We start from the raw sequence: 27,467 nt of genomic DNA on the forward strand, positions 1-27,467 counted from the left end.
CATGCACTAATGTAACTTTTGCTAATTGTTGTGGATTGGAGACATGGATTGAATAAACATTAGTCAATGGACATTATACTTCATTAACATTTAAATAATCTAATTTACAAAGTCAATTAACTTACTTGGTTAAACTAAATGTATTAATGCTGAAGTTTATAATTTGTCAGTATTAACCATTGCAATAATATTAACTAATGTAGTAATTAATGTTAGTTAAGGGAGCTTTAATGTTTTATCCATACCTGCATACCTGTTCTAAAAATTTACTAACATGTTCTTTTTCTTTTAAAAAACTTTGTCTAAAATGTGGTGGAATTCGGCATGTAGCATACCAGGGTAAGTGTACATAACTGTTTGTGCTCTGACATTATGTGCAAGTTAAATATTTGTAGTGTTTCAATACATGTTTATAATAGGAAATACAGTATGTACATTTTGTATGCCACAGCATTGTTGAATGCTCAAATCTGATTGGTTAGAAGGTGTGCATTATTTCTGTATAACAGCACGGGTAGTTCTGGCTATAACATGAGCGACCTGTTTAAATTAATGGACTGGTTCTAATAGTAATTGTTACTATAGTAACAGCTTTTATGCTGGGACTTGTACAGTGGATGCTCCACATAATCTGACTAATAATAAATGGATTTAAAAACAGGTTGTTTAACAAAATTATAATCCTTGATGTAGTGGAGATTTTTGTTATGAGACATTTAACATTTATGGAAGGAGTCTGTTGTAAGCACTCTCAATCTCTCATTTCTTGGAAAAATGGCAGGAACTAACTTGACTCTTGGATGTGCATTCTGTATAGTTCCTAAATGCAAATTGCAAATTTTAGTTTCAAAATACTTGAACATACTTCTACACAAAAAAATCTTCAAATAAGATTATTACAAAAATGGAGCTTTTCTGTATATATACATTATAAAAAGCACATGAATTATTTAACATCCTGTTTTTGTTTGCCTCTGTATAGGGATACAGCAGCAGCAGGCTGTAAGAAGGAGTCGTCCTAGTCTCTGTAAGTGAATGCTACAATAAATACTTCTTAAAAATCATTGTGTACTTCCTTTCATCTGTAAAATGCACCTACTGTTGGGACTTTTAAAGAGGTCTCCAGTATTTTTTATTCAGACTTCGAAGTACCCAGGCAATAATTTATGATATAATATGGTGCTTGTCAGATTGAGAGGCCTGGAATTGTTTACTTATCAAATGATAAAGGCTTATTTAAATTACTTTTGTAGAATAAATGCTCAGAGCCAGTAACTTTCCAACTATATTAATTAAAAAATATATGTATATTTTTTTTCAACAAAAATGTGAACATACAGTATCTCTGTAATGATTTACATTAAGTTTTCATTAGCTGACACCAACACATTAATTAACCTGAGAAACAATAAACTTCAGCTTTACACCACAACAATCATTAAGAAAATAACTTATGGATTGATTTGTCTAAAATAATAAACCAAATAAGCCAAACAGTCAACACCTACATTAATTCAATTAAATTTTATTTGTATAGCGCTTTTAACAATGGACATCGTCACACAGCAGCTTTGTGACAATATCACTAATTAACTGTTCTTCAACCCACTAATGAGGAAAAATGAATCCCACTATGACAAATATGAACCAACATCTTCATTTTTAAGTTATTAAGTGCCAAAATTCAGAATCAAGGCTTAATACTAAATTTCAACTTCAATTTATCAACATTTAGGAACATGCAAAAATGTAACTTTTGCTAATTGTTGTGGATTGGAGACATGGATTGAATAAACATTAGTCAATGGACATTATACTTCATTAACATTTAAATAATTTAATTTACAAAGTCAATTAACTTACTTGGTTAAACTAAATGTATTAATGCTGAAGTTTATAATTTGTCAGTATTAACCATTGCAATAATATTAACTAATGTAGTAATTAATGTTAGTTAAGGGAGCTTTAATGTTTTATCCATACCTGCACACCTGTTCTAAAAATTTACTAACACGTTCTTTTTCTTTTAAAAAACTTTGTCTAAAATGTGCTGGAATTCGGCATGTAGCATACCAGGGTAAGTGTACATAACTGTTTGTGCTCTGACATTATGTGTAAGTTAAATGTTTGTACTGTTTCAATACATGTTTATAATAGGAAATACAGTATGTACATTTTTCATAATAAATTAAAAACTTAATTAAAAAAAGTGCTACAGGAAGCTCATAGCTGGTTCGCTGTACTTTCACTGAGCTCATTGAGAATCTAACCTCCTTGTTTGATTCTGTTTAGTTCCTAAATGCAAATTGCAAATTTTAGTTTCAAAATACTTGAACATATTTCTACACAAAGAAATCTTCAAATAAGATTATTACAAAAATTGAGCTTTTCTGTATATATATATATATATATTATAAAAAGCACATGAATCATTTAACATCCTGTTTTTGTTTGCCTCTGTATAGGGATACAGCAGCAGCAGACTGCACAAATGGGTCGTCCTAGTCTCTGTAAGTGAATGCTACAACAAATACTTAAAAATCATTGTGTACTTCCTTTCATCTGTAAAATGCACCTACTGTTGGGACTTTTAAAGAGGTCTCCAGTATTTTTGATTCAGACTTCGAACTACCCAGGCAATAATTTATGATATAATATGGTGCTTGTCAGATTGAGAGGCCTGGAATTGTTTACTTATCAAATGATAAAGGCTTATTTAAATTACTTTTGTAGAGTAAATGCTCAGAGCCAGTAACTTTCCAACTATATTAATTAAAAAATATATGTATCATTTTTTTCAACAAAAATGTGAACATACAGTATCTCTGTAATGATTTACATTAAGTTTTCGTTAGCTGACACCAACACATTAATTAACCTGAGAAACAATAAACTTCAGCTTTACACCACAACAATCATTAAGAAAATAACTTATGGATTGATTTGTCTAAAATAATAAACCAAATAAGCCAAACAGTCAACACCTACATTAATTCAATTCAATTTTATTTGTATAGCGCTTTTAACAATGGACATCGTCACACAGCAGCTTTGTGACAATATCACTAATTAACTGTTCTTCAACCCACTAATGAGGAAAATGAATCCCACTATGACAAATATGAACCAACATCTTCATTTTTAAGTTATTAAGTACCAAAATTCAGAATCAAAGTTAAATACTAAATTTCAACTTCAATTTATCAACATTTAGGAACATGCACTAATGTAACTTTTGCTAATTGGTGTGGATTGGAGACATGGATTGAATAAACATTAGTCAATGGACATTATACTTCATTAACATTTAAATAATCTAATTTACAAAGTCAATTAACTTACTTGGTTAAACTAAATGTATTAATGCTGAAGTTTATAATTTGTCAGTATTAACCATTGCAATAATATTAACTAATGTAGTAATTAATGTTAGTTAAGGGAGCTTTAATGTTTTATCCATACCTGCATACCTGTTCTAAAAATTTACTAACATGTTCTTTTTCTTTTAAAAAACTTTGTCTAAAATGTGGTGGAATTCGGCATGTAGCATACCAGGGTAAGTGTACATAACTGTTTGTGCTCTGACATTAAGTGCAAGTTAAATATTTGTAGTGTTTCAATACATGTTTATAATAGGAAATACAGTATGTACATTTTGTATGCCACAGCATTGTTGAATGCTCAAATCTGATTGGTTAGAAGGTGTGCATTATTTCTGTATAACAGCATGGGTAGTTCTGGCTATAACATGAGCGACCTGTTTATATTAATGGACTGGTTCTAATAGTAATTGTTACTATAGTAACAGCTTTTATGCTGGGACTTGTACAGTGGATGCTCCACATAATCTGACTAATAATAAATGGATTTAAAAACAGGTTGTTTAACAAAATTATAATCCTTGATGTAGTGGAGATTTTTGTTATGAGACATTTAACATTTATGGAAGGAGTCTGTTGTAAGCACTCTCAATCTCTCATTTCTTGGTAAAATGGCAGGAACTAACTTGCCTCTTGGATGTGCATTCTGTATAGTTCCTAAATGCAAATTACAAATTTTAGTTTCAAAATACTTGAACATACTTCTACACAAAAAAATCTTCAAATAAGATTATTACAAAAATGGAGCTTTTCTGTATATATACATTATAAAAAGCACATGAATTATTTAACATCCTGTTTTTGTTTGCCTCTGTATAGGGATACAGCAGCAGCAGGCTGTAAGAAGGAGTCGTTCTAGTCTCTGTAAGTGAATGCTACAATAAATACTTAAAAATCATTGTGTACTTCCTTTCATCTGTAAAATGCACCTACTGTTGGGACTTTTAAAGAGGTCTCCAGTATTTTTTATTCAGACTTCGAAGTACCCAGGCAATAATTTATGATATAATATGGTGCTTGTCAGATTGAGAGGCCTGGAATTGTTTACATATCAAATGATAAAGGCTTATTTAAATTACTTTTGTAGAATAAATGCTCAGAGCCAGTAACTTTCCAACTATATTAATTAAAAAATATATGTATATTTTTTTTCAACAAAAATGTGAACATACAGTATCTCTGTAATGATTTACATTAAGTTTTCATTAGCTGACACCAACACATTAATTAACCTGAGAAACAATAAACTTCAGCTTTACACCACAACAATCATTAAGAAAATAACTTATGGATTGAATTGTCTAAAATAATAAACCAAATAAGCCAAACAGTCAACACCTACATTAATTCAATTCAATTTTATTTGTATAGCGCTTTTAACAATGGACATCGTCACACAGCAGCTTTGTGACAGTATCACTAATTAACTGTTCTTCAACCCACTAATGAGGAAAAATGAACCAACATCTTCATTTTTAAGTTATTAAGTGCCAAAATTCAGAATCAAGGCTTAATACTAAATTTCAACTTCAATTTATCAACATTTAGGAACATGCACTAATGTAACTTTTGCTAATTGTTGTGGATTGGAGACATGGATTGAATAAACATTAGTCAATGGACATTATACTTCATTAACATTTAAATAATTTAATTTACAAAGTCAATTAACTTACTTGGTTAAACTAAATTTATTAATGCTGAAGTTTATAATTTGTCAGTATTAACCATTGCAATAATATTAACTAATGTAGTAATTAATGTTAGTTAAGGGAGCTTTAATGTTTTATCCATACCTGCATACCTGTTCTAAATATTTACTAACATGTTCTTTTTCTTTTAAAAAACTTTGTCTAAAATGTGGTGGAATTCGGCATGTAGCATACCAGGGTAAGTGTACATAACTGTTTGTGCTCTGACATTAAGTGCAAGTTAAATATTTGTAGTGTTTCAATACATGTTTATAATAGGAAATACAGTATGTACATTTTGTATGCCACAGCATTGTTGAATGCTCAAATCTGATTGGTTAGAAGGTGTGCATTATTTCTGTATAACAGCACGGGTAGTTCTGGCTATAACATGAGTGACCTGATATTAATGGACTGGTTCTAATAGTAATTGTTACTATAGTAACAGCTTTTATGCTGGGACTTGTACAGTGGATGCTCCACATAATCTGACTAATAATAAATGGATTTAAAAACAGGTTGATTAACAAAATTATAATCCTTGATGTGGTGGAGATTTTTGTTATGAGACTAAACATCAGAATAAGGAAAATGTGTCTCAATGACTTTGACCGTGGCGTGGTTGTTGGTGCCAGTTGTGCTGCTTTGAGTATTTCAGAATCTGCTGATGTCCTGAGATTTTCACACACAACAGCCTCTTAAGTTTACACAGAATGTTGCAAAAAACAAACAAAAACCATCCTGTGAGTGACAGTTCATACTTTGCTGATTAGGGAGAATGTCCAGACAAGAATACTACTGTATCTAAAATAAACACTTGTTACCACCATGGGGCACAGAAAAGCGTCTCAAAATACATAAGTCAAACCACACGAGGTTCCACTCCTGTCAGCAAGAACGGGGAATTGAGGCTACAGTGGGCACAGGCTCACCAAAACTGGACAGAGGAAGCTTGGATGTACAACCGCAATTCCAAAAAAGTTGGGACTTACTTTTCCAGCCTTTTGTTGCCCCTGTCCCAACTTTTTTGAGACACATTGCAGCCATCAAATTCAAAATTACCTCATTTTTTCCTTAAAATGGTACATTTCCTCAGCATAAACATTTGATATGTTTTCTATGTTCTATTGTGAATAAAATATGGGTTTATGAGATTTGCAAATCATTGAATTCTGTTTTTATTTACATGTTACACAGTGTCCCAACTTTTTTGGAATTGGACTTGTATGTCACCTGGTCTTTTTTCCAATCTCACTATAACTGTACACACACAGAGAGAGAGAGAGAGAGAGAGAGAGAGAGAGAGAGAGAGAGAGAGAGAGAGAGAGAGAGAGAGAGAGTTTTAGTGCTTTCATGAATAACATCATCTTGGTTTTAGTGTTTTATGCATAAACGGCATACAGCACCAATAAAGTATCTAACCTCCTGTTTTTGCCTGTACAGGGATGAGCCGGTTCACACATCTACTGGGAAGTATGCGTAAGTAACTGAACACAGGATTTTGTTAATACTTATATTATTCATTATTCTAAAACTGTACCCTCAAATTTAAAACATACAAGGATATGCAATACAGTTAGTTTCATGATTGACAATTTGTCATGAGACTAATTGTATTGCATATCCTTGTATGTTGGAAAGCCACTGTCTAGGGATCAGAGTAAAATAAAAGATATGATTTGTCATTCTTTTCATTGTTTAGTCATAAAAAAAAATGCAAACATACAATGAATTAAAAATTTAATTTAAAGAAAAGTGTTACAGGAAGCTCATAACTGGTTTGCTGTACTTTCACTGAGCTCATGGAAAATCTGTTTGTTTCTAATTGGAAATACAGTAGGTACATATTTTATGCCACAGCACTGCTGAATGCTCAAATGTGATTGGTTAGAACATGTGCATTACTTTTATATAAAAGCATGGGTAAGAGTCCATTCCTATAATGTTCCCTCATCACCTTCTTTTTTCTCGAAGTTAGTTAGACAAAAGAAAAAAAATGCAGCTTGTCATGTTAATGAGAAACAGGAAAACCGAAAGTCCTCTATCTTGAAGACTTCCCATGTTCAAAAACTTTGACCATTACAAAGTACTGACACTCAAGTCTTGTAGATTGTTTTTAGATTGTTGTAGATTATAGAAACAAACATTTTAGAACAAATGCATTAATAGGAACTTTTTGTTCATGTTATAGCCTGGACTACCTGTGCTGTTTTGCTAAATTATGCACACATTCTGACCAATCAGATTCGAGCATTCAGCGATGCTGTGGTACAAAGAAATTTAAACACTTTCTGAAGATTTGTGAATTCAACGGCTCGGTCATATAAAATGACACAACAGATACCGTGTTCTCTTTTCTTCAGTCTTAGCAGCATTTTCCTCACAGTACCAACAACCCTGTTCTAATTTTATTGAAGAGAGCATTTAGATCATAGACAGGACTGGATCATTAAAAAAAGAATTCACTAAAAATATTATCTGCAATGTGTCCACTTGGGTAGTGGAAAATTATTTAAGTGATACTTGAAAAATACTTGCAGTTAATGTAGTGCAACAGTTTAAATGCTTAACTCAATTCTCAAATGCTTGTGGTAAAACAATTTTCATTGCTTTAGGTGGTGGAGGTACTGGCATTATCCCAGGTAATGTTCAGACATTATAATGAAAAAAAAAAGATGTGGTTTAATGAACTTCTCATTTTTATTACAAGTTACTGATGAAATTTAAACTAAATGACTAAATAGTAAGATCGACATATGTTTGTACATCTATATTTACATCTCTGTAGAAGTTTCTGAGTCTCCAAAGGACCCATTGTTGCAACTCGTCTCCCTCCAGAAGGCTTTGGGTTGCTGGGAAATGGAGTCCATGTTGGCACAGGTGTTCGGGAGGACAGAAAAAGAGCTGCTCGAGCAGATTCCTGCACAGGTTAATACACACTAAATATGTCTATATAACATGTGTGACCCCGATGCAATTTTACCCATAAAGCCTAAATTATTTTTAAAAGGTTATCTAATACTTAGTAATGTAACTTACAGAGGCAGAGTAAGGATCCATACACATGAAGTTTACTGACAGTTAAATCAGTCTGAGTCATTACCAAAAAATTCAAGAGATAAACAAATCCAAGACAATATCCAAAATGTGCTCAAACAAGAGTGCAGGGTTAAAATACCAGATATCAGGAAAAACCGCCTAGGCAAATGCAAAAACAAGACATGGCAATACAAATAGACAAAATAAATATGGCTCAATATAATCACATAGATAACTGACAAACCGTAAAGCTTTAACAATAGACAAGTTCATGTGGTTTGTAAATAGTCCAAATGAGCAGTGTAACTGAAGAAGCAGTTCAAAATTCAGGGAAGGCCGCCCTCTGGCAGTCTGGAGGGGAAGTGTCCAGGTTGGATGTTCCATAAATGCTTTTCGGTAGTCTGACACCAACCTGTTACTCATACACCTAGCACTTTTGTTGAATATTTTTGTTTCTTTTTAACCGTACTGTATATATTAAGGCATATGCACATAAGACAATGTACATAACTCTTATGTAGAAATACACATAGAATAATATAATCCTCGGACTGCCATATGGCCTTGAACAAGGCCCCAAAGCCTCAACTGCTCTAGTTATACGCTTGTATTCTGCATTAATTACTGTAAGTAAAAGCATCTAGTAAGTATAGGAGTGATAGTTTAAGATCATTCTTATATATAGTTGAATTTATCCATCATTGGTATGTACAGTATGTAAGTTTCCTGTTTGGTTTTGTGTGCAGGTGAAGCCAGATGTCTGGGCTACACTTCTGGCTCTGATTTGGTTACATGGCTTTAAGATCGATGTACAGGTTGAGTGGCAGTTTTTGGCCATGAAAGCAGTGGCATGGATCCGCACTCAGAAAGGTAAACTCTACATTTCTGCAGTGAATCAGTGAACTGTAGAATGAAACATATTAGACAACACAACTGACTTTTTCCTGCTCAGAAAATTCCACATTTTGATTAAGCAGTTTTCTGATTTAAAAGAATGCCTAACCAGCACATTACCAAATTTAACACTAATACTTTTACATTGTCTTGGCGATGATGATGAGAATGATGATGATTTTGTGTGTGTGTGTGTGTGTGTGTGTGTGTGTGTGTGTGTGTGTGTGTGTTTCAGTGGTCAACCACTCAGAGTGTGTACGGGTAGGTAATGCTCTACTGGGCTGTCAGGTTAAAGAAGATGCTCTTGGGATATGAAGACTTCACCCTCTTACAGCATCCACACAAAAACCTTGGCATAATTTCTCTTTCTTTACTTTACTTATTTTTACTTACATTAGCATGCCTTTACATATAAGATAATGTTGTCAGTGGAATTACTTGCATGGCCATAAAACACTGGAAACTTGACTATCCTGTAGGGATAAAGTAAAACTGTGCACACATTTGGTTGTCAAGTGCAAAGAGTTAAATTAAAATAGAAAAGTGACATTTTATTTGTTTGTAAAATCTTTTCTTGAGTTCAGGTTTTATTTTAACATGCATATAATTGTGTGTAGTACGTAGTGTTTGGCCCTAAAATCCAACAAGGTCAGTGAGTCACAGGCTTAATGCAGTTGTTGCTTGCTAAGGATGAAAGTTTTTAATAAAAGTTCATAACAACAAAAGCAATAATCGTTGTTGTTGTTGTTTTAGTGGCTGTATTAAAAATATTAATATACTGTTCATAGCATAGTAGATCTAAATAACAAATATAGCTGCAAGCAACAATTATCAGTGTTCAAGCCGATTAGGGCCCTTAAAGATGTTAAAAGATATTAATTAACATTGTGCAATCCTTTAAGCACCTAAATCAAAGACAAACCAAGATAATTTTAAGAAATATCGGCCTTCATTAAGCTTGTCTAATAGCTGCTGAACATTGCTCGAGTAATGGTGGCCAAGTTTTCCAATATTCACAGTTGTCCTCATATATGCTGATTGGACTTTGGACAAGGACGATTCTTGCAAGATTTATTTATCAAGTCTATTGGACCAATGGCTCTACATCCACCCATCCATCCATCTTCTATACTGCTTATCCTTATCAGGGTCACGGGGAAACCTGGAGCCTATCCCAGGGAGCATCGGGCACAAGGCAGGGGCAACACCCTGGACAGGGTTGGCTCCACATTTACTGCCAATTTCATGTTTTGATCTGCTATAGTGCCACCAGTTGGTCACAATCAGTAATTTTTAAAACGTTTGTCCTCAAATGGAGCCCATACACATGTACCCCATGTTTGGTGAAAATATCTCATTCCGTTCAAGAGTGATAGCCATTTGAGTAAAAGTGGCCACAACGACTTCAGACCTTTTGATGTGACCTAACGAGGTTAAACCAAAACTTCAATTTTTTTGACAATTATTGATCTAAGTAGTCCAAAGAATTATCCTGGGACAGGATTATTACAGTTGAGCAAAAAACCTAGGACTACTTTGTAAAACCAGGTTTCTGAAATATTTAATGAACTATTTGAGTGACAGCAGTGGTCCTAGAGGCAAACTTGTTCAGAATGAGATCTAATGTATGATACAAAGAATATGTGCATATCTGAAACATTGAATGATATACAATTATTTTGACACCATTTATACAGCCATTTTCAAGTTTTTTTTTTTACTATTATACAGCCACCAAGTGACAAAACTCCTCCATTTTTGCCAACTTCCAAGTGCCAACTCAGACTTAGACCCTACCTAAGTTTATCAAGTTTGGTGAAAATTTCTCATTCCCTTCAAGAGTTATAGCCATTTAAGTTAAAGTGGCCATGTTTGCCTCAAACCTTTTGATGTGTCCTTGCGAGGGTAAATCAAAAGTTCAATTTTTTTTTTGATAACTATTGATCTTTGACTTCAAAAGTATTGTGCTACAATAGTATTATTTCACTTGAGCGAAAAACCTATGACTAGTTAGCAAAAGTAGGTTTTTAACATTATCTGAAATATTTACTGAACGGTTTGACAGACACCAATGGTTCTTGAGGCAAATATGTATAGGATGAGAAGACCTATTATTTTATATATCTTAGTTGTGTTTGTCCAAAACACTGTATTATATACAACCGTTAACATGGACAAAAATCATGAAAGTGCCACCTATTGGCCAATTTTTTTTGAAAACTTGGCAAAAACCTCTTAGACCAAGAGTCAAATAGGTCCACCTAGTTTTGTTCCGATCGGCCATTGATAATGTTGTCTAATAGCTACTGAAATTTGATTGGACGATGGTGACCATGTTTTTCAACATACGTGAATATGCTCATAGAGAGTGACGGCAACTGACACAAAGACACTGTATCTTGAAGTAGATCAGATCAACGGCTCCATAGTTACAGCCAATTTCAGGTTTTTTTGGTATTATAGTGCCACCATGTTGAAAACTGCGCCACCTTTTCCGGGCAACCATAGATTGTCCTCAAACATAAGCATGCCAAATTTGGTGAATATTTCTCATTTCTTTCAAGAGTTATATTCATTTACATAAAAGTGATCATGCCTACTTCCTGTGTTTTTGCATATCGTAACTACCTCAAGTCCAAAGTACAAACTTTTTTAAATAACTTTTGATAACGAGTCTCCACTGATTCGTTTGGGACTGGTTTTGTCCCGATTGGATGAAAAACCTAGGACTAGTTTGCAAAAGTATGCTTTAAGAAAAAATCCAAGATGGCGGAAAATTTTTATAGGTGGAAATGAAATCGGATATATGTTTTGTTCTACACAGTGGTACATTACACAGTGAAACAAAACAACTTTCGTCCAGTACGATGGTGCTACATAAAAAGACACAGCAACCACATGAGACGACACAGAACTAAATAAGGCCTACACATTTCTACATAAAGTGCACATGCAAACGTGTGCAAGCAACACAAGACACTACAGTACTACTAAAACAGGACAATAGGCACAGTGACAGTGTAGCGCTGACCAGTACACAGTTCTATTGTGGAAGTGACAGATATAACAGGTAGTGCAACAGATAGTACAAAAGAGTAACAATATAATAATAAAAAAAATGCTGTGAATGTAAACATAACATATTATGACATAGTATTCAGCAGATTAGCTTATAACATATATGGACATAGCAGTTATTGCAGTAGCAGCCAGGTAAAGAGTATGATAGTCACAAGAAATTAAATATGATATTTTTTATGAGTACATTAGCAACAAAAATGCAGGTTGTCAGTACAGAAATGGGCAAAAATTGCAAGGGGAGTGGGATGGTGTTCAGTTCAGTGTGTGTGTGTGTGTTGTCAGTCCAGTCTCTGAGTACTGAGGAGTCTGATGGCTTGAGGGGAAGAAATGGTTACACGGTCTGGCTGTGAGGGCCTGAATGTTTCAGTATCTTTTTCCAGACGGCAGGAGGATGAAGAGTTTGTGTGATGGGTGTGTGATCCGATACGGTGCAATTTCTTAACCACGCAGTGATACAGTCGCTCAGGATGCTCTCAATAGTTCCTCTGTAGAATGTTGTGAGGATGATTGGTGGGAGATGGGCTTCTCAAAAAGTAGAGACGCTGCTGTTCTGAGCTGGTGTTTCGGGACCAGGTGAGGTTCTCTGCCAGGTGAACACCAAGGAATTTGCTACTCTTGACAATCTCCATGGACGAACCGTCGATGTTCAGCAGAGTGTTCACTCTGTGCTCTCCTAAAGTCAACAACCATCTCTTTTGTTTTGTCCACATTCAGAGACAGGTTGTTGGATCTGCACCAGTCCGTTAGCCGCTACACCCCCTTTCTGTATGCTGTCTTGTAGTTCTTGCTCATGAGACCCACCACGGTCGTGTCATCTGTGAACTTAATAATGTTCAATGTTTCATGACCCTTTAAACGCAATAAAAAAAACAAAAAACAAACTGCATTTCGAATCTTTATGAACCCTTTGGCTTACCATAGTCGCAGCACCGCCTCGCTTTCGTTTTCGCGTCGTAAATAAGAAGTCGTCTGATTCCCGCAGTGAGACATTTTTTGTTGTTGTTCCAAACATTCTTCAAGGGTCTGACGGACCAGACTCACGTCTACAGCTTTAATTTAACCCTGCTGCAGGTGACTACTGACTGCAAACTGTAGGGTGTTTTTCCTCCTCTTTTACTTTCAGTCTTGTGTTTATCCGTTCTTCATGTGTGTGTCAGAAACTCAGTGTGTAATTACAGTTTTATTTCCAGGATTTCACATCAACAGTGTGTTAGGATTACCTACAAAAGGAGGACAAAATGAACTGTGGCCTGCTGACAAACAAGAATGAGCCAGGTAGGATTTAGAGGGGTGTGTGTGTGTGTTTTTTATTAAACATTTCTCTCTCTCTCTCTCTCTCTCTCTCTCTCACACACACACACACACACTTTCAGTAACAGCTTTATCCAGATAGCACTGAGGTGGATCCGGAAACTATCCCGGAAGCACTGAGTCATTCAGCAGAGTAAAATGTTAATGTAGGTTTATGTATTAATAATATGGAAGCTTATATTCCTTGTAAACTCCCTGCTTGCTTTTGGTACCTTCAGCTGCAGCAGGCACGTGTTTGTGTTGCAAAATCCTCCTTCACACATTAACGCACATGTTATCGGTTGGATATGCGACATGTAAACACCCCGAAGGATGACCAAACACTGGAGTAAAGTTGGCTTGACGTTGGAAAGTCGATATTCGCAGAAATTAAGGGACCGTCTCTAAAGTTACAGACGACATTGGTATACACGTTTCTAACTTCAGTAGAATTTGAAGGGAATGACTTACAGCAGGCGTGTCCAATCTTATCCGGAAAGGACTGGTGTGGGTGCAGGTGTTCATTCCAACCAAGCAGAAGCCACGCCTGAGTCTACTGAAAGCCAGGATCAACTGAAACCTGCACCCACACAGGCCCTTTGCGGATAAGATTGGACACCCCTGACTTACAGTCACAAAACCGACTGTAATGTATTCACGAAGGTGTCTGCTATGACCCACACTTTTTAGATTTTTGATACTTAATAAAATATACTAACAAATCATGTGTAAATATTGCCATATATTTCACTACCAAATGGACTCATACACAAAATATACCATCATTTAAAGCTCAATAGCATTCGAATGGAATGACTTACAGTCACAAAACCAACTGTAAAGTGTTCATCTAGGTGTCAGCTATAACACACACCTTTTAGAGTTCTTGATAGTCCAGACCTTTCACCAATTGAAAACATTTGGCGCATCATGAAACGAAAGATACAACAAAGAAGACCCAGGACTGTTGAGCAACTAGAATCCTGTATCAGACTTGAATAGGACAACCTTCCTCTCTCAAAACTCCAGCAACTGGTCTCCTCAGTTCTCAGACGTATACGGACTGTTGTTAAAAGAAGACGGGATGCGACACGGTGGTACACATGGTCTCGTTCCAACTAATATATATATATATATATATATATATATATATATATATATATATATATATATTTTAGATGTGTTGTTGCCATCAAATTAAAAATTACCTTATTTTTTCACTTAAAATGTTTCCTATGTTCTATTATGATTAAAATAAATAACCGCGTACTTCGCTACTATATAGTAGGCGAAATACATGTATTTCAGTTACTATATAGTAGGTAAATATGCGGTTTTGGACGCAGCCCATGGCTTCAAGCAGTCGTTGGTTCTGAAAATGACTACATTTACACGGACAGCAGTAATCTAATTAATTACCTTATTCTGAATAAGATAATATTGTGAGGTGCTTTTAGAGTTGCTTTTACATGAGTTGCTTTTAGAATATTCCTTTCATGTTCCCATTTTAGAACCATGTTATAGAACATGGATCGATTAACGGCTCACGTCATTACGTCCCCACGCCACATCGTCCGACGTTCCCTCCAGAATTTCACGTATCAGCCTACAGCTCGTATTTGTTATGGTACCACATACAGTTTTGGGTGTTTCACTTTTAATTTTTACGAAAGCTTCAAGTACAGGTCATTATTTGTCATAGTGGCAAAAAGGGGCCAAAATTCAAAAATGCTACGTAAAGGCAGCTCTGGGGCTCCCTGACTGCAAAACAGTCTGTTGTGGTTAAATACATGTTAAAGACCTGGATAAATGAAAATGATACCATGTGGACACAAGCACAAAGCCAAATAAATTTAAATTTGTGTGGAAAATCCTTCACATGGTCAAATACTGACGATTACTGTTCTGCTGTTCTGTTCTGAAAACTACAGGCATTTATCTTTTACATTTCTCTTTTGCATAAATCTCAACCAGAAGTAAAGATCCAACATTATAAAGTTCCCCAGAAGGAAAAAAAAAGTAGATACTTCGTATTTAAAGACTCCCTGCCTATAACCTACTTATGGAAATCATTAATGTCATCATTATCATTAATGACATTTAAAAAAAAAATAAGGTCAGTTTACAATAGGAAATGCTGATTATCATTTTGATGATCTGGATCATCATGAGTCTCTGTCTCATCAGTTTGGGTATACAGTGAGGGGAAAAAAGTATTTGATCCCCTGCTGATTTTGTACGTTTGCCCACTAACAAAGAAATGATCAGTCTATAATTTTAATGGTAGATTTATTTGAACTGTGAGAGACAGAATAACAACAAAAAAATCCAGAAAAACGCACGTCAAAAATGTTATAAATTGATTTGCATTTTAATGAGGGAAATAAGTATTTGACCCCTCTGCAAAACATGACTTAGTACTTGGTTTAAAAACCCTTGTTGGCAATCACAGAGGTCAGACGTTTCTTGTAGTTGGCCACCAGGATTTCACACATCTCAGGAGGGATTTTGTCCCACTCCTCTTTGCAGATCTTCTCCAAATCATTAAGGTTTCGAGGCTGACGTTTGGCAACTCGAACCTTCAGCTCTCTCCACAGATTTTCTATGGGATTTAGGTCTGGAGACTACCTAGGTCACTCCAGGACCTTAATGTGCTTCTTCTTGAGCCACTCCTTTGTTGCCTTGGCCCTGTGTTTTGGGTCATTGTCATGCTGGAATACCCATCCACGACCCATTTTCAATGCCCTGTCTGAGGGAAGGAGGTTTTCACCCAAGATTTGACGGTACATGGCCCCGTCCATCGTCCCTTTGATGCGGTGAAGTTGTCCTGTCCCCTTAGCAGAAAAAACCCCCAAAGCATAATGTTTCCACCTCCATGTTTGACGGTGGGGATGGTGTTCTTGGGGTCATAGGCAGCATTCCTCCTCCTCCAAACACGGCGAGTTGAGTTGATGCCAAAGAGCTCCATTTTGGTCTCATCTGACCACAACATTTTCTCCCAGTTGTCCTCTGAATCATTCAGATGTTCATTGGCAGTCTTCAGACGGGCATGTATATGTGCTTTCTTGAGCAGCGGACCTTGCGCGCGCTGCAGGATTTCAGTCCTTCACGGTGTAGTGTGTTACCAATTGTTTTCTTGGTGACTATGGTCCCAGCTGCCTTGAGATCATTGACAAGATCCTCCCGTGTAGTTCTGGGCTGATTCCTCACTGTTCTCATGATCAATAAAACTCCACGAGGTGAGATCTTGCATGGAGCCCCAGGCCGAGGGAGATTGACAGTTCTTTTGTGCTTCTTCCATTTGCGAATAATCGCACCAACTGTTGTCCCCTTCTCACCAAGCTGCTTGGCACTGGTCTTGTAGCCCATTCCAGACTTGTGTAGGTCTACAGTCTTGTCCCTGACATCCTTGGAGAGCTCTTTGGTCTTGGCCATGGTGGAGAGTTTGGAATCTGATTGATTGATTGCTTCAGTGGACAGGTGTCTTTTTATACAGGTAACAAACTGATATTAGGAGCACTCCCTTTAACAGTGTGCTCCTAATCTCAGCTCGTTACCTGTATAAAAGACACCTGGGAGCCAGAAATCTTTCTGATTGAGAGGGGGTCAAATACTTATTTCCCTCATTAAAATGCAAATTAATTTATAACATTTTTGACGTGCGTTTTTCTGGATTTTTTTGTTGTTATTCTGTCTCTCACTGTTCAAATAAATCTACCATTAAAATTATAGACTGATCATTTCTTTGTCAGTGGGCAAACGTACAAAATCAGCAGGGGATCAAATACTTTTTTCCCTCACTGTAAGTCACATTTGAATTACTGGAACCAGGTTGCTCCTTCACTTCACTGACCATGCTAACATCAGTGGGGAAATAATCACTGATTTTATCCAGAGAGTTTTGTTCTGTTGGCTGATTTTTTGTTGTTGTTGTTAATGTCTTCATTTAAACATTTAAAAACGTTGATATCTATACAGGGCACCCTTCTGTATTTTGATGATGATGTGATGGTGCAGGTGGATTGCATACATGTTGACAGGCATTGTAAACTTTTCAGGAAAAAACTCCAAATATGATATAAATCATAACTCCTCCCATCTTTGTATGTTTTTGACTCAGTTCCACTGAAGCACATCGAGGTGGATCTGCAGGTTCAGGGGCATGTAGCGACGGTGACCTCCACCCTGCAGTATATAAATGAGGAAGAGAACCATCTGGAGGCTGTGTTTGTCTTCCCCATGCCTTCAGGAGCTGCTCTCTGCCATTTCAGCGCCAGGATTGCAGACCAGGAGATAGTGGCTGAGGTGCAGGAGAAACAGGAGGTGAGTGAAGCTGTGCTTTCCTGAAAATGATAAACTAATGATCTTACCTGCAGTATTCTGTAGACTAGTTAACAGGAATGTCAGTGCATCATGGATTGTAGATTGTAGGTAATCCACATGTCTCACACTGAGAGGGAATGTAACATTAACACATGTATTTTGTCTGTGCGAAGGCGCGGGAGCAGTACGATGATGCAGTGAGTTCAGGTCAACAGGCCTTTCTGCTGGAGGAGAGTGAGGAGTCTGCGGACGTGTTCAAGATGAGTGTAGGCTCTCTGCCACCAGGACAGAGCGCCGCCATCACCTTCATCTATATCACTGAGCTGAGTGTACAGGCTGACCATTCACTGCAATTCTGCCTGCCTGCAGTGCTCAACCCCCGCTACACACCAGCCGGTACTAAACACACACATCCACCACCACACACCTTACTGTCACATACTAAACATACATCGTTGAAAAAATATCTGACACACCTCACTGTTATATCTCAATGTAAGTATTCCTGCTGATCAGGCATGCAGTCAGCTAATTGGATAATCCATCAGGTAAATGAATCCTATAATCTGTTTTCCTATTATTTATTTTCAGGTTCAGGTGGTGGTATAGTTTCAGAGATAACATCAAGTTCTTCTGGTATTCCCTACTCTCTCTCTTTTACTGCACACGTGAGCTCTCCAAACCCCATCACTAAAGTGGAGTCCAAATGTCCTTTAGAGCCCCTGATGTTCCTCAACACAGACCACACAAAGGCAAAGGTGCGTGTGTGAGAGCGAGAGAGATATGAGGTAGCATGTACGTGTCCATGTTGAGCTGTACATCTTAGAGGTGTAATGATTAACTGAACCAGATCAATTTCAACTTTACTGATTCAGTGATTTAGCACTGGGTGTATTAGGCAAGCAAATACAGGCATCTATCATATCACTTTTTCATGACTAGCATACAATTGTTTAGAAACTTTTTGGCAAGGCTTGCTGGGTGCTCCCATGGTCCAAACCAGTCATCTGGCCATAACATCTAGCCCTTGTCTAAGTAACTCAGATCTTAATGCCTGCCTGTTTTCCCTGCACCCAACACATGACTATGAGTACAGAGTGTTTACTTGCAAATTGTGATCGTTAGACGACTGGGTCAGAGCATTTCCAAATTGGCCTTGTGGGGTATTCCTGGTAAGCAGTGGATAGCACTTACCAAAAGTGGTTCACGGAAGTGCAACAGGGTCATGGGGCACCCAATGCTCATTGATCAGCATGGGGAGTGAAGGTTAGCCTGTCTGTTCCTCTCCCACAGAAGAACTACTGTAGCACAAATTGCTATAAAAGTTAATGTTGGTTACAATAGAAAGGTGTCAGAACACCCAGCGCATCACAGATTGCTGCCTATGGGGCTGCCTAGTAGCAGACCAGTCATAGTGCCCATGCTAACCACAGCCGGAAGCACCCTCAATGGGCATGTGAGCATCAAAACTGGACCACTGAGCAATGGAAAAAAGGTGGCTTGGTGTGATAAATCATGTGGATGGCCGGGTACATGTGCATTGCTTACCTGGCACCAGGATGTACTATGGGAAGAAGGCAAGCCGGCAGAGGCAGTGTGATGCTCTGGGCAGTGTTCTGCTGGGAAAGCTTGGGTCCTGGCATGTGGATGTTACTTCGACACGTACCACCTACCTAAACATTGTTGCAGACCAAGTACACTCGTTGCAACGGTATTCCCTTATGGTAGTGGACTATTTCAGCAGGGTATTGTGCCCTGCCACACTGCAGAAATTGTTCAGGAATGGTTTGAGGAACATGACAAAGAGTTCAATGTGTGACTTGGCCTCCAAATTCCCCAGATCTCAATCCTGTCAAGCATTTGTGGGATGTGCTGGACAAACAAGTCTGACCCATGGAGGCCCCACCTCAAAACTTATAGGATCTACTGCTGTATCTGTGTATATGTATACAGTCCCCTCTGAAAGTATTGGAACAGCAAGGCCAATTCTATTGTTTTTGTTATAAATTGAAGACATTTGGGTTTAAGATCAAAAGATGAATTGGAATTTCAGCTTTCATTTCCTGATATTTACATCTATATGTATTAAACAACTTAGAACTTGGCACCTTTGGTGGCAGACCACCCAGTTTTTAGTTGAGCAAAAGTATTGGAACAGATCGTCTTAAAGTTAATAACACTAGGTAACATTAAGTTGCACATCCCTTGATTGCAATAACTGCATCAACCTAGTGACCCACTGACATCACCAAATTGTTGCATTCTTTTTCTGTGATGCTTTTCCAGGCTTGTACCGCAGCGTCTTTCAGTTGTTGTTTGATTCGGGGGGTTTTCCCTTCAGTCTCCTCTTCAGGAGGTGAAATGCTGCTCAGTTCAATTTGACAAGGCAAATCAATTTGACAAGGCACACCTGGGCAGCATTAAACACCTGTAGGTTGCATGTTCCAATATTTTTGATAACATGAAAAAATGGGTGGGTTCAAACAAAAGCTGCCATGTTTTAAGTTGTTTAACACATCTAGATGTAAATATGAACTTCTGATCTGTTGTCTCATATACATCTTTTGATCTCAAACCCAAATGTCTTCAGTGTATTTCGGAAAAAAAATAGAATTGGCCTTTTACACTGTCTAATTTAATAGGAACACCTGTACATCTGCTCATTTATGCAGTTATCTAATCATTCAATCATGTGGCAGCAGCACAATGCGTAAAATCATCACCAAAGAAGAAAAGGGCATTTGGTAGAAAGAACAATTTGCCAACTGTTACTCATGAGAATGGATCTGTTGTGCTTTAAAATTGTGTGCCAGCCAGTTGCACATGAAACATTGCACAGGTAGATGGAAGAATGGATTCCACTTAATATCATCAAATTCAGGAAACAACTCAGTCAAGAAATCAAAACTGAAAAGAGGCTGGATTTGGGACCTAAATTCACCAGGAACACCTTCAAGAAACGCAAGATGAGGCTTTTGAAATGTCCCTCACAGTCTTACACACTGACATATATCATACACACCAAACGGGTCTTGCTTAGTACTTTCACTTTTCTCTAATTGAATTCCATGAAATATAAAGTAACTGCGCATTAAAATTTGCAGATTTCTTTTTCATAAAAATGTTCATTTTTTGCCACTCACCTGCATGTAATCTTTAATAGGATTCTATTTAAATGGATATTATTATCAGAACACTTTATATAGTGTGTGTGTGTGTGTGTGTGTGTGTGTGTGTGTTTAGGTAAGCCTTTGTGCAGGTCATATGTTTGACAGAGATATCGAGCTGTATCTATATTATCAGAATCCTCATCAGCTCACTGCTATAGTGGAAGCTGGATCTCCCGCAGCAAAGCCAGGTACAATATTTCTGTTTAATAAAATAAAACCTTCCCAAAAGACAGCGTTTCAAACGCAATATCAGTTGAACAAAGAAAACCATGTTTTTCAGAATGTCAAAAATCTTTTTTTTTTTTTTTCAAATAAAACACTTATTTAAAAAAACAAACAAACTAATCATTGTGCACCTTTTGAAAATTACTATTAAAAACAAGAACAAAAGATAAGCTAATATTGGTTGCGGGTGTTAATTTCATGTTTGTAATATAGTTTGAATATCTCAAATTTAACAAAATGGAAGTGTCTTATTTCTTTTCTTGTCTTCTTTTCATTACACTTCTGTTCATTTATCTTTCTTTTTAGGGACTCTCCTGGGAGACCCTGTGGTCATGGTCAGTTTCTATCCAGAGTTTCCTGAGTCAGTGATGTCCTCTGTGTCGTCGTGTGGCGAGTTTGTGTTTGTTATGGACAGATCTGGCAGTATGAGCTGCCCCATGCATAATGGACAAGGTGCACAAGAACGCATCGAGTGTGCCAGGGTAAGACTCAACACTTAACTGTTCTGTAGATATTTTTTCTTTTTTTCACCATAACAACTTTTTGCCATGTAAAATTTTTAAAGATTTTTTCTTTTTGTATGAATTAAGCTTGAATTAAAAAAGAATTATAATACTAAAAAGAATAATAATAATGACTATGTGAATAATGATGTGTTTAGGACACTCTGCTCCTGCTGCTGAAGAGTCTCCCCATGGACTGTTACTTCAACATCTATGGCTTTGGCTCTCACTATGAATCCTTCTTCCCGTGAGTAACCCGCACATGAACCAGTGAATATGGAGAAGTTCTGTCACTCAGTTCATTATGCAGACACAAACATGGATGAAATGAAATGATACAGGTCTGGGTGGTAGCAACTAGTAGCATTGCTTCCTTACAGGTCCAGATTTTGAGCTTCGTGTCTTGTCCATGTGGAGGTTCTCTGGGTTTCCTGGTTTACTCCAACCTCCCAAAAAACATGCCAGTTGCTGGATTGGCTAAAATAAAGCCCCTAGAATGTATGAATGAATGTGTGCATGTTGATCTGTGTAGGATTGGTGTTCTGTCCAGGGTGTGTTCCCACCTCATGCCCAGTATTTTTGGGATAGCTGACCTGAATCAAGTGATTACTGAAAGTGAGAGTGATCGAGGGATGGTTAGATGTGCTGTGTTGTTGTTTTTGTTGTGTTGTGTGATTCCCCGGCTTTAGGAAAAGTGTGCAGTACAGTCAGGACACTATGGAGCAGGCTGTGAAGAAAGTAAATGAGATGCAAGCAGACATGGGGGGCACAGAGATTCTGCAACCTCTGGAGCACATTTACAAACAGCCTTGTATCCCCAACCATCCAAGACAGGTAACATTATTCTACATCCAAACCTGCAGTGATTTATCAGTGATGAGCAGAATATGTATATTTACCTGTTTAACATGTCCTGTTTAGATTTATATTTCTAGTCAAGGCCAATAGATCACCACTCTCTCGAAAGTCCCATGCTTCACAGTGAGAAATCTGAAGGGTACTCTTTCTACATTCTTAGAGGGAAAAAAGGTGTTTTTAGGGTTATTTAAGGGTTCGTTGGACAATTAAGTGTTCTTAATTAAGTATCAGGAGTGCTGTTGTAGGGTTCCCTCAGATTGGGACAAACGGATCTTGCTAAAAATGTAACGATTAGGATTATTGAAGGAAAAAAGTAAACAACTGTTGCTCATCTTTAGTATTTTTTTTCCCCCTGGATGTTCAATTTCCCTGGATGTTCTCTTTCCAGTTGTTCATATTTACAGATGGTGAAGTAGGAAACACCAAAGATGTTCTTCACTGCGTGAAGAGCAATGCTGATGTCCACAGGCATGTGCTCTTTAAAGCATTAAAGCATTCTCTTAAAACATTCATGATGTATACAGTTTATTTTCGGAAAAATTGAGTAGCTAGAACTAGAAGTATAAATATTTAAAGCATTTAAATTATTCCTAATACATGTAGCTAACTGAGAGGTACAAATATTTGATTACTTTGGGAGAATTATCATGACAGTTTCAGAATTGAATGAATGAATGAATGAATGAATGCCTTTTATTGTCACTATACATATGTACAATGACATTAAGAGCCACTCCTTTTTGTTCCGTGCAAACATGTACATTCAATACACAAGAAGAATAAACAGATAATACACAGATAAATAAACAAGATAAATAAACAGAATAAATAAACAAGATATACAAGATATGCAAGATAGATATTGGGGTGGATGGGGGAGGTACTATGAAATGCACAGTTTTGAGACACTATATACATATGCTGTGGACTCAGTACATGTATTTGTTTATCTTGGTAATAGCTTTCGGAAGAAACTATTCCTAAATCTACTAGTCCTTGTTTTGATGCACCTGTAACGTCTCCCTGAGGGCAACAGATTGAACAGATCAAAGCCAGGGTGAGAACTGTCCTTAATGATGGTTTTTCCTCTGCTGAGGCAACGGGAAGTGTAAATATCCATCAGGGAGGGGAGAGGGCAGCCAATGATCTTCTGTGCTGCTCTTACTACTCTCTGAAGCCTCTCCCTGTCTGCTGCGGTGCAGCTACCGTACCACACCGTGATACAGTATGTCAGCAGGCTCTCGACGGACGAGCGGTAGAAGATCAGCAGATTGGAGTCCAGATTGTACTTCCTGAGAACCCTCAGGAAGTGTAGCCGCATTTGAGCCTTCTTGATGACCGCTGTGATGTTGTCCGTCCAGGAGATGTTTGCAGAGATAAGGACGCCAAGAAACCGGAAGGTGTGGACCTTCTCCACACACTCACCATTAATGAAGAGGGGGGCCAGCTCCGTGTTGTGTTTTCTGAAGTCTACAATAAGTTCCTTGGTTTTCTTGGTGTTTAGAGTCAGATTGTTCTTTGAACACCAGGCAGCCAAGTTTAGAATTTCCTCTCTGTAGGCTGCCTCCTCTCCTTTTGAGATATGTCCGACCACTGTGGTGTCGTCAGCAAACTTGATGATAAGATTATTGTTGTAGACTGGTCTACAGTCATATGTGTAGAGACAGTACAGGAGGGGGCTCAACACACAGCCCTGTGGAGAACCTGTGCTCAACGTGCGAGTGGAGAAGAGGTGGGGTCCCAGTCTCACTGTCTGGGACCGGTTGGTGAGAAAGTCCTTTATCCAGGCACACGTGAGGCGGGGGAGGCCAAGGGTGACCAATTTGGTGACGAGAATGTCCGGAATTATTGTATTAAAAGCCGAACTGTAATCCACAAAAAGCATCCGGACGTAGCTCTGTTGCTGCTCTAGATGCCTCAACACGTAGTGGACAGCTACGGCGATAGCATTCTCTGTGGATCTGTTTGCACGATAAGCAAATCGAAAAGGATCGAAATCTGGGGGGAGGTAGTCCTTGATGTGCTGAAGAACCAATCTCTCAAAGCACTTCATGATAACTGGAGTGAGGGCTACAGGACGATAATCATTCAGGCTAGTGGTGGGCGACTTCTTTGGCACTGGAATGATTGTGGCTGATTTTAGGCAGGACGGGATGACTGCTTGGGCCAGGGAGAGATTGAAAATTCTGGTAAAGATGTGGGCAAGCTGGTGGGCACATGATCTGAGCATGTTACCAGGTACACCGTCTGGGCCAGCAGCCTTCCTGGGGTTCACTGCCAGAAACATCCGTCTAACATCGTGTTCCCTCACAGTAAGTAGAGTGGTGCAGGAACCAGAAGGGGATGGAGGCAGGGCTGGACTGGTACGGGGGCCAGATGAGGGTGGAGGTGGGGCTGGAGCAGATGAGTGCTGTTGTTGTGATGTTTCAAAGCGAGCAAAGAAGCAATTTAGCTCTTCTGCCAGAATCGCACTCAGGTCTCCTGTTGTTGCCTCACGGCCTCTGTAGTTTGTGATGTTCTGTATGCCCTGCCACACCTCCCGTTTATTTTTGCTGGACAGGTGGGACTCTATGCTCCTCTTATAGGCCGCCTTAGCTTCCTTAATACCACCTTTCAGGTTGGCACGGGCAGCTCTGTACAGAGCTCTATTACCAGACCTGAAGGCAGCGTCGCGGGCTTTGAGTAGTGTGCGGACCTGTTTGGTCATCCATGGTTTCTGGTTTTGTAAAACCCGGATGTTTTTTCCCACAGTCACATTTCCGATACAGAACTTGATGTAGTCCAGTACCGTTCCTGTTAATGTTTCTAACTCTTGATGTTCAAACAAATCCCAGTCTGTCTGTTCGAAGCAGTCCTGTAGTTTGCAGAATGCATCATCAGGCCAGGTGGTAACAGTCTTTATAGTGGTCTTGACACTGCGTCTGAGGGGGGTGTAGGCAGGGGAGAGCAGGAGGGAGAGATGGTCTGATTGGCCGAGGTGGGGGAGAGGTATGGCTCTATACGCGTGCTTAATGTTGGAGTAAACATGATCCAGAGTGTTCGCCCCTCTAGTAAAACACTTAACATGTTGATAGAATTTCGGGAGTACAGTCTTCAAGTTCGCCTTATTAGTCTCCTGCAATTATGTGAACACCGTCTGGGTAAGCCCTCTGCTGCTCGTTTATTGTGTTCAACAGGAGCGAGAGCGCCGTGTTCACATTGGCGTCGGGTGGAATATACACAGCCGTGATAATCACCACTGTTAGCTCTCTCGGTAGAAAAAAGGGCCGACATCTTAAGGACATGTACTCGAGGTCAGGGGAACAATGTTTGTCTATAGGACAGCCGTGAGCCGCAGCAACTGTGTGCGCCGCCATCTTGGAAGCTTGTAATTGTAAACAATAATCCCCTAAAGTGGACCAGATTCCCATATAAAAAAGGAAAATGTATCATACCACAACACTGTTGATTTCTTCATTCCAATTACTCAGAAGGTGTTAATTTTTAACACCTAATTTTAGCACAGTTATGCAGTGTTGTGATTGTTAGTAGTGCCTGGTATCTGTTTTCCTCTCCCCACTTGTATGTGTGTATGTACGTGCATGTGAGAGTTGAGTTGATCTTTTCTGGAGTAACTTACTCACAGGGACTTGTATAGCAGAAGCAAATATTATTCAACCCTAACAATAAATGTATTTTAAAAGAGAAAAAAATTGATTAACAAAGTAAACCGTGTAACCGTTGCTACGGTGATGCTTTCTGTAATAAAAAAGGTTTATTTAACATTTATGGATGAGGCAGTATGCCCAATTGTTATTTATTCCGGACTTAGCGTGTTTTATAATAAGTTTTTTTCTGATAATTTTCTATATGTAGAAGGCTCATAAAGGATTTATAATCCACCTCTTTGTTTAAACAGATGCTTCTCATTTGGAATTGGTGAAGGTGCAAGTTCTGCACTCATCACAGGATTGGCTGAGAACAGCTCTGGCCACGCCCAGTTCGTCTCAGGAAAAGAGCGCATGCAGGCCAAAGTAAGACCGGGTTCTTCTCAAACAGCAACAAAGACACAAATAGAAATAACAGGAATTTATACCTTAGCCTAGTGGCGTCAACTAATGAATCTTTTCTAACTTTAGTAATCACAATTTGATTCAAATGATTTGGTGGTTCAATTTCAGCATGTACATCAAATAATTATACCTGTCCTTGAGAGATAAATTAGAAATTTCCATGAATATTCTTTATCTTTAATTCCCAATGCTAGGTAATGCAGTCTCTTCGCTATGCTTTGCAACCAGCAGTGATAGATATCACTGAGGATTGGACTGGTTTGTCTTTCACCCGTCTGAGCCCCCCGATTAATTCACTTTTCCATGGTCAAAGAGCACTGATTTATGCCCAGTTGAAAGGAGAGGTGAGACGTTTATCACACTGTTTTACAAGAAAACTTTTTTTTCAGTTTCTGAATCTGATTATGCTGAAGGGAAATTGATTTGCATGTGTTCTCTTCATTTTTATCTTCATCAAGCCATGAAGTTTCCATTATTTATGCATAATTTAATGCATTAAAAAAAAAACTAATTGTTTAAATTGTGAGTTTGCAATTGTTTAATTGCTCTACTTATCACCGTTCTCTTTCTCTGTCCCTAGGAATGTCAGAACCCAGACACTAAGGGGAAAATATCAGTGCGGTACCGCCTAGGAAATCAAGAGGTAACGAACACCGTCCACTTCTCCCTGAAGCCGGCTGAGGAGAGCGGGTAACTGCTACATGTTTTCTGTAATGTTTAAAGGAAGCATTTTTCTCTTTTTGATTGTCTCATTTCTGATGTAATCTTATAATAAACCCTAGCTTGGGTGGCTTTAGCTTTCATACACAGTCATAAATATCAGCTTTGTTACAGCACTTAAATTTAGGCAGAGCTACTATATCTTATAGCAACAAAGTCTCTGGCAGTTTAGTGCGATAAGCGGAACCAGCTAGCAGTTTAAAGAGGATTTGAGTCATTCAGGGTTATCTGGAAATGAAAT

General features: G+C 38.0%; 2 protein-coding genes across 15 annotated transcripts in view; both read left to right on the forward strand.

Moving 5' to 3' along the window:
- Positions 1-5,237: 5,237 nt before the first annotated feature.
- On the forward strand, positions 5,238-9,749 carry LOC124626099 (von Willebrand factor A domain-containing protein 5A). Its single transcript, XM_047159959.2, has 6 exons — positions 5,238-5,270; positions 6,515-6,550; positions 7,687-7,713; positions 7,860-7,999; positions 8,857-8,980; positions 9,240-9,749. Exons 2-6 carry the CDS (start codon positions 6,517-6,519, stop codon positions 9,317-9,319), a joined length of 405 nt encoding a protein of 134 aa, XP_047015915.2. The 5' UTR covers positions 5,238-5,270; positions 6,515-6,516; the 3' UTR covers positions 9,320-9,749.
- Positions 9,750-13,018: 3,269 nt separating this feature from the next.
- LOC108274631 (von Willebrand factor A domain-containing protein 5A) overlaps positions 13,019-27,467 on the forward strand; it is a 29,804-nt gene continuing 15,355 nt past the window's right edge. For 10 of the 14 annotated variants that reach the window (XM_053685557.1, XM_053685560.1, XM_053685562.1 and 7 more), the window contains exons 1-13: positions 13,036-13,176; positions 13,276-13,360; positions 17,496-17,698; positions 17,872-18,094; positions 18,290-18,456; positions 20,942-21,056; positions 21,400-21,575; positions 21,755-21,843; positions 22,286-22,430; positions 22,843-22,922; positions 26,353-26,467; positions 26,701-26,850; positions 27,087-27,196. In XM_053685557.1, the coding sequence (XP_053541532.1) occupies positions 13,324-13,360; positions 17,496-17,698; positions 17,872-18,094; positions 18,290-18,456; positions 20,942-21,056; positions 21,400-21,575; positions 21,755-21,843; positions 22,286-22,430; positions 22,843-22,922; positions 26,353-26,467; positions 26,701-26,850; positions 27,087-27,196 (1,610 nt within the window). In that variant the 5' untranslated portion in view covers positions 13,036-13,176; positions 13,276-13,323. Of the gene's footprint in view, positions 13,177-13,275; positions 13,361-17,495; positions 17,699-17,871; positions 18,095-18,289; positions 18,457-20,941; positions 21,057-21,399; positions 21,576-21,754; positions 21,844-22,285; positions 22,431-22,842; positions 22,923-26,352; positions 26,468-26,700; positions 26,851-27,086; positions 27,197-27,467 lie in introns of all 14 variants that reach the window. The other 4 variants (XM_053685555.1, XM_053685558.1, XM_053685556.1 and 1 more) reach the window with 3 other exon arrangements.

The sequence above is a fragment of the Ictalurus punctatus genome, chromosome 14 (genome assembly GCF_001660625.3).
Source record: "Ictalurus punctatus breed USDA103 chromosome 14, Coco_2.0, whole genome shotgun sequence".
Taxonomy (NCBI): Eukaryota; Metazoa; Chordata; class Actinopteri; order Siluriformes; family Ictaluridae; genus Ictalurus; species Ictalurus punctatus.

What these genes read in the sequence shown, in the direction of transcription:
- LOC124626099 (XM_047159959.2), top strand. Translation starts at nt 6,517, where the DNA reads ATGAGCCGGTTCACACATCTACTGGGAAGTATGC. An exon ending in AGGTACTGGCATTATCCCAG is followed by an intron (nt 7,714 to 7,859) that starts GTAATGTTCAGA and finishes ACATCTCTGTAG; the next exon opens with AAGTTTCTGAGTCTCCAAAG. An exon ending in TCGAGCAGATTCCTGCACAG is followed by an intron (nt 8,000 to 8,856) that starts GTTAATACACAC and finishes TTTTGTGTGCAG; the next exon opens with GTGAAGCCAGATGTCTGGGC.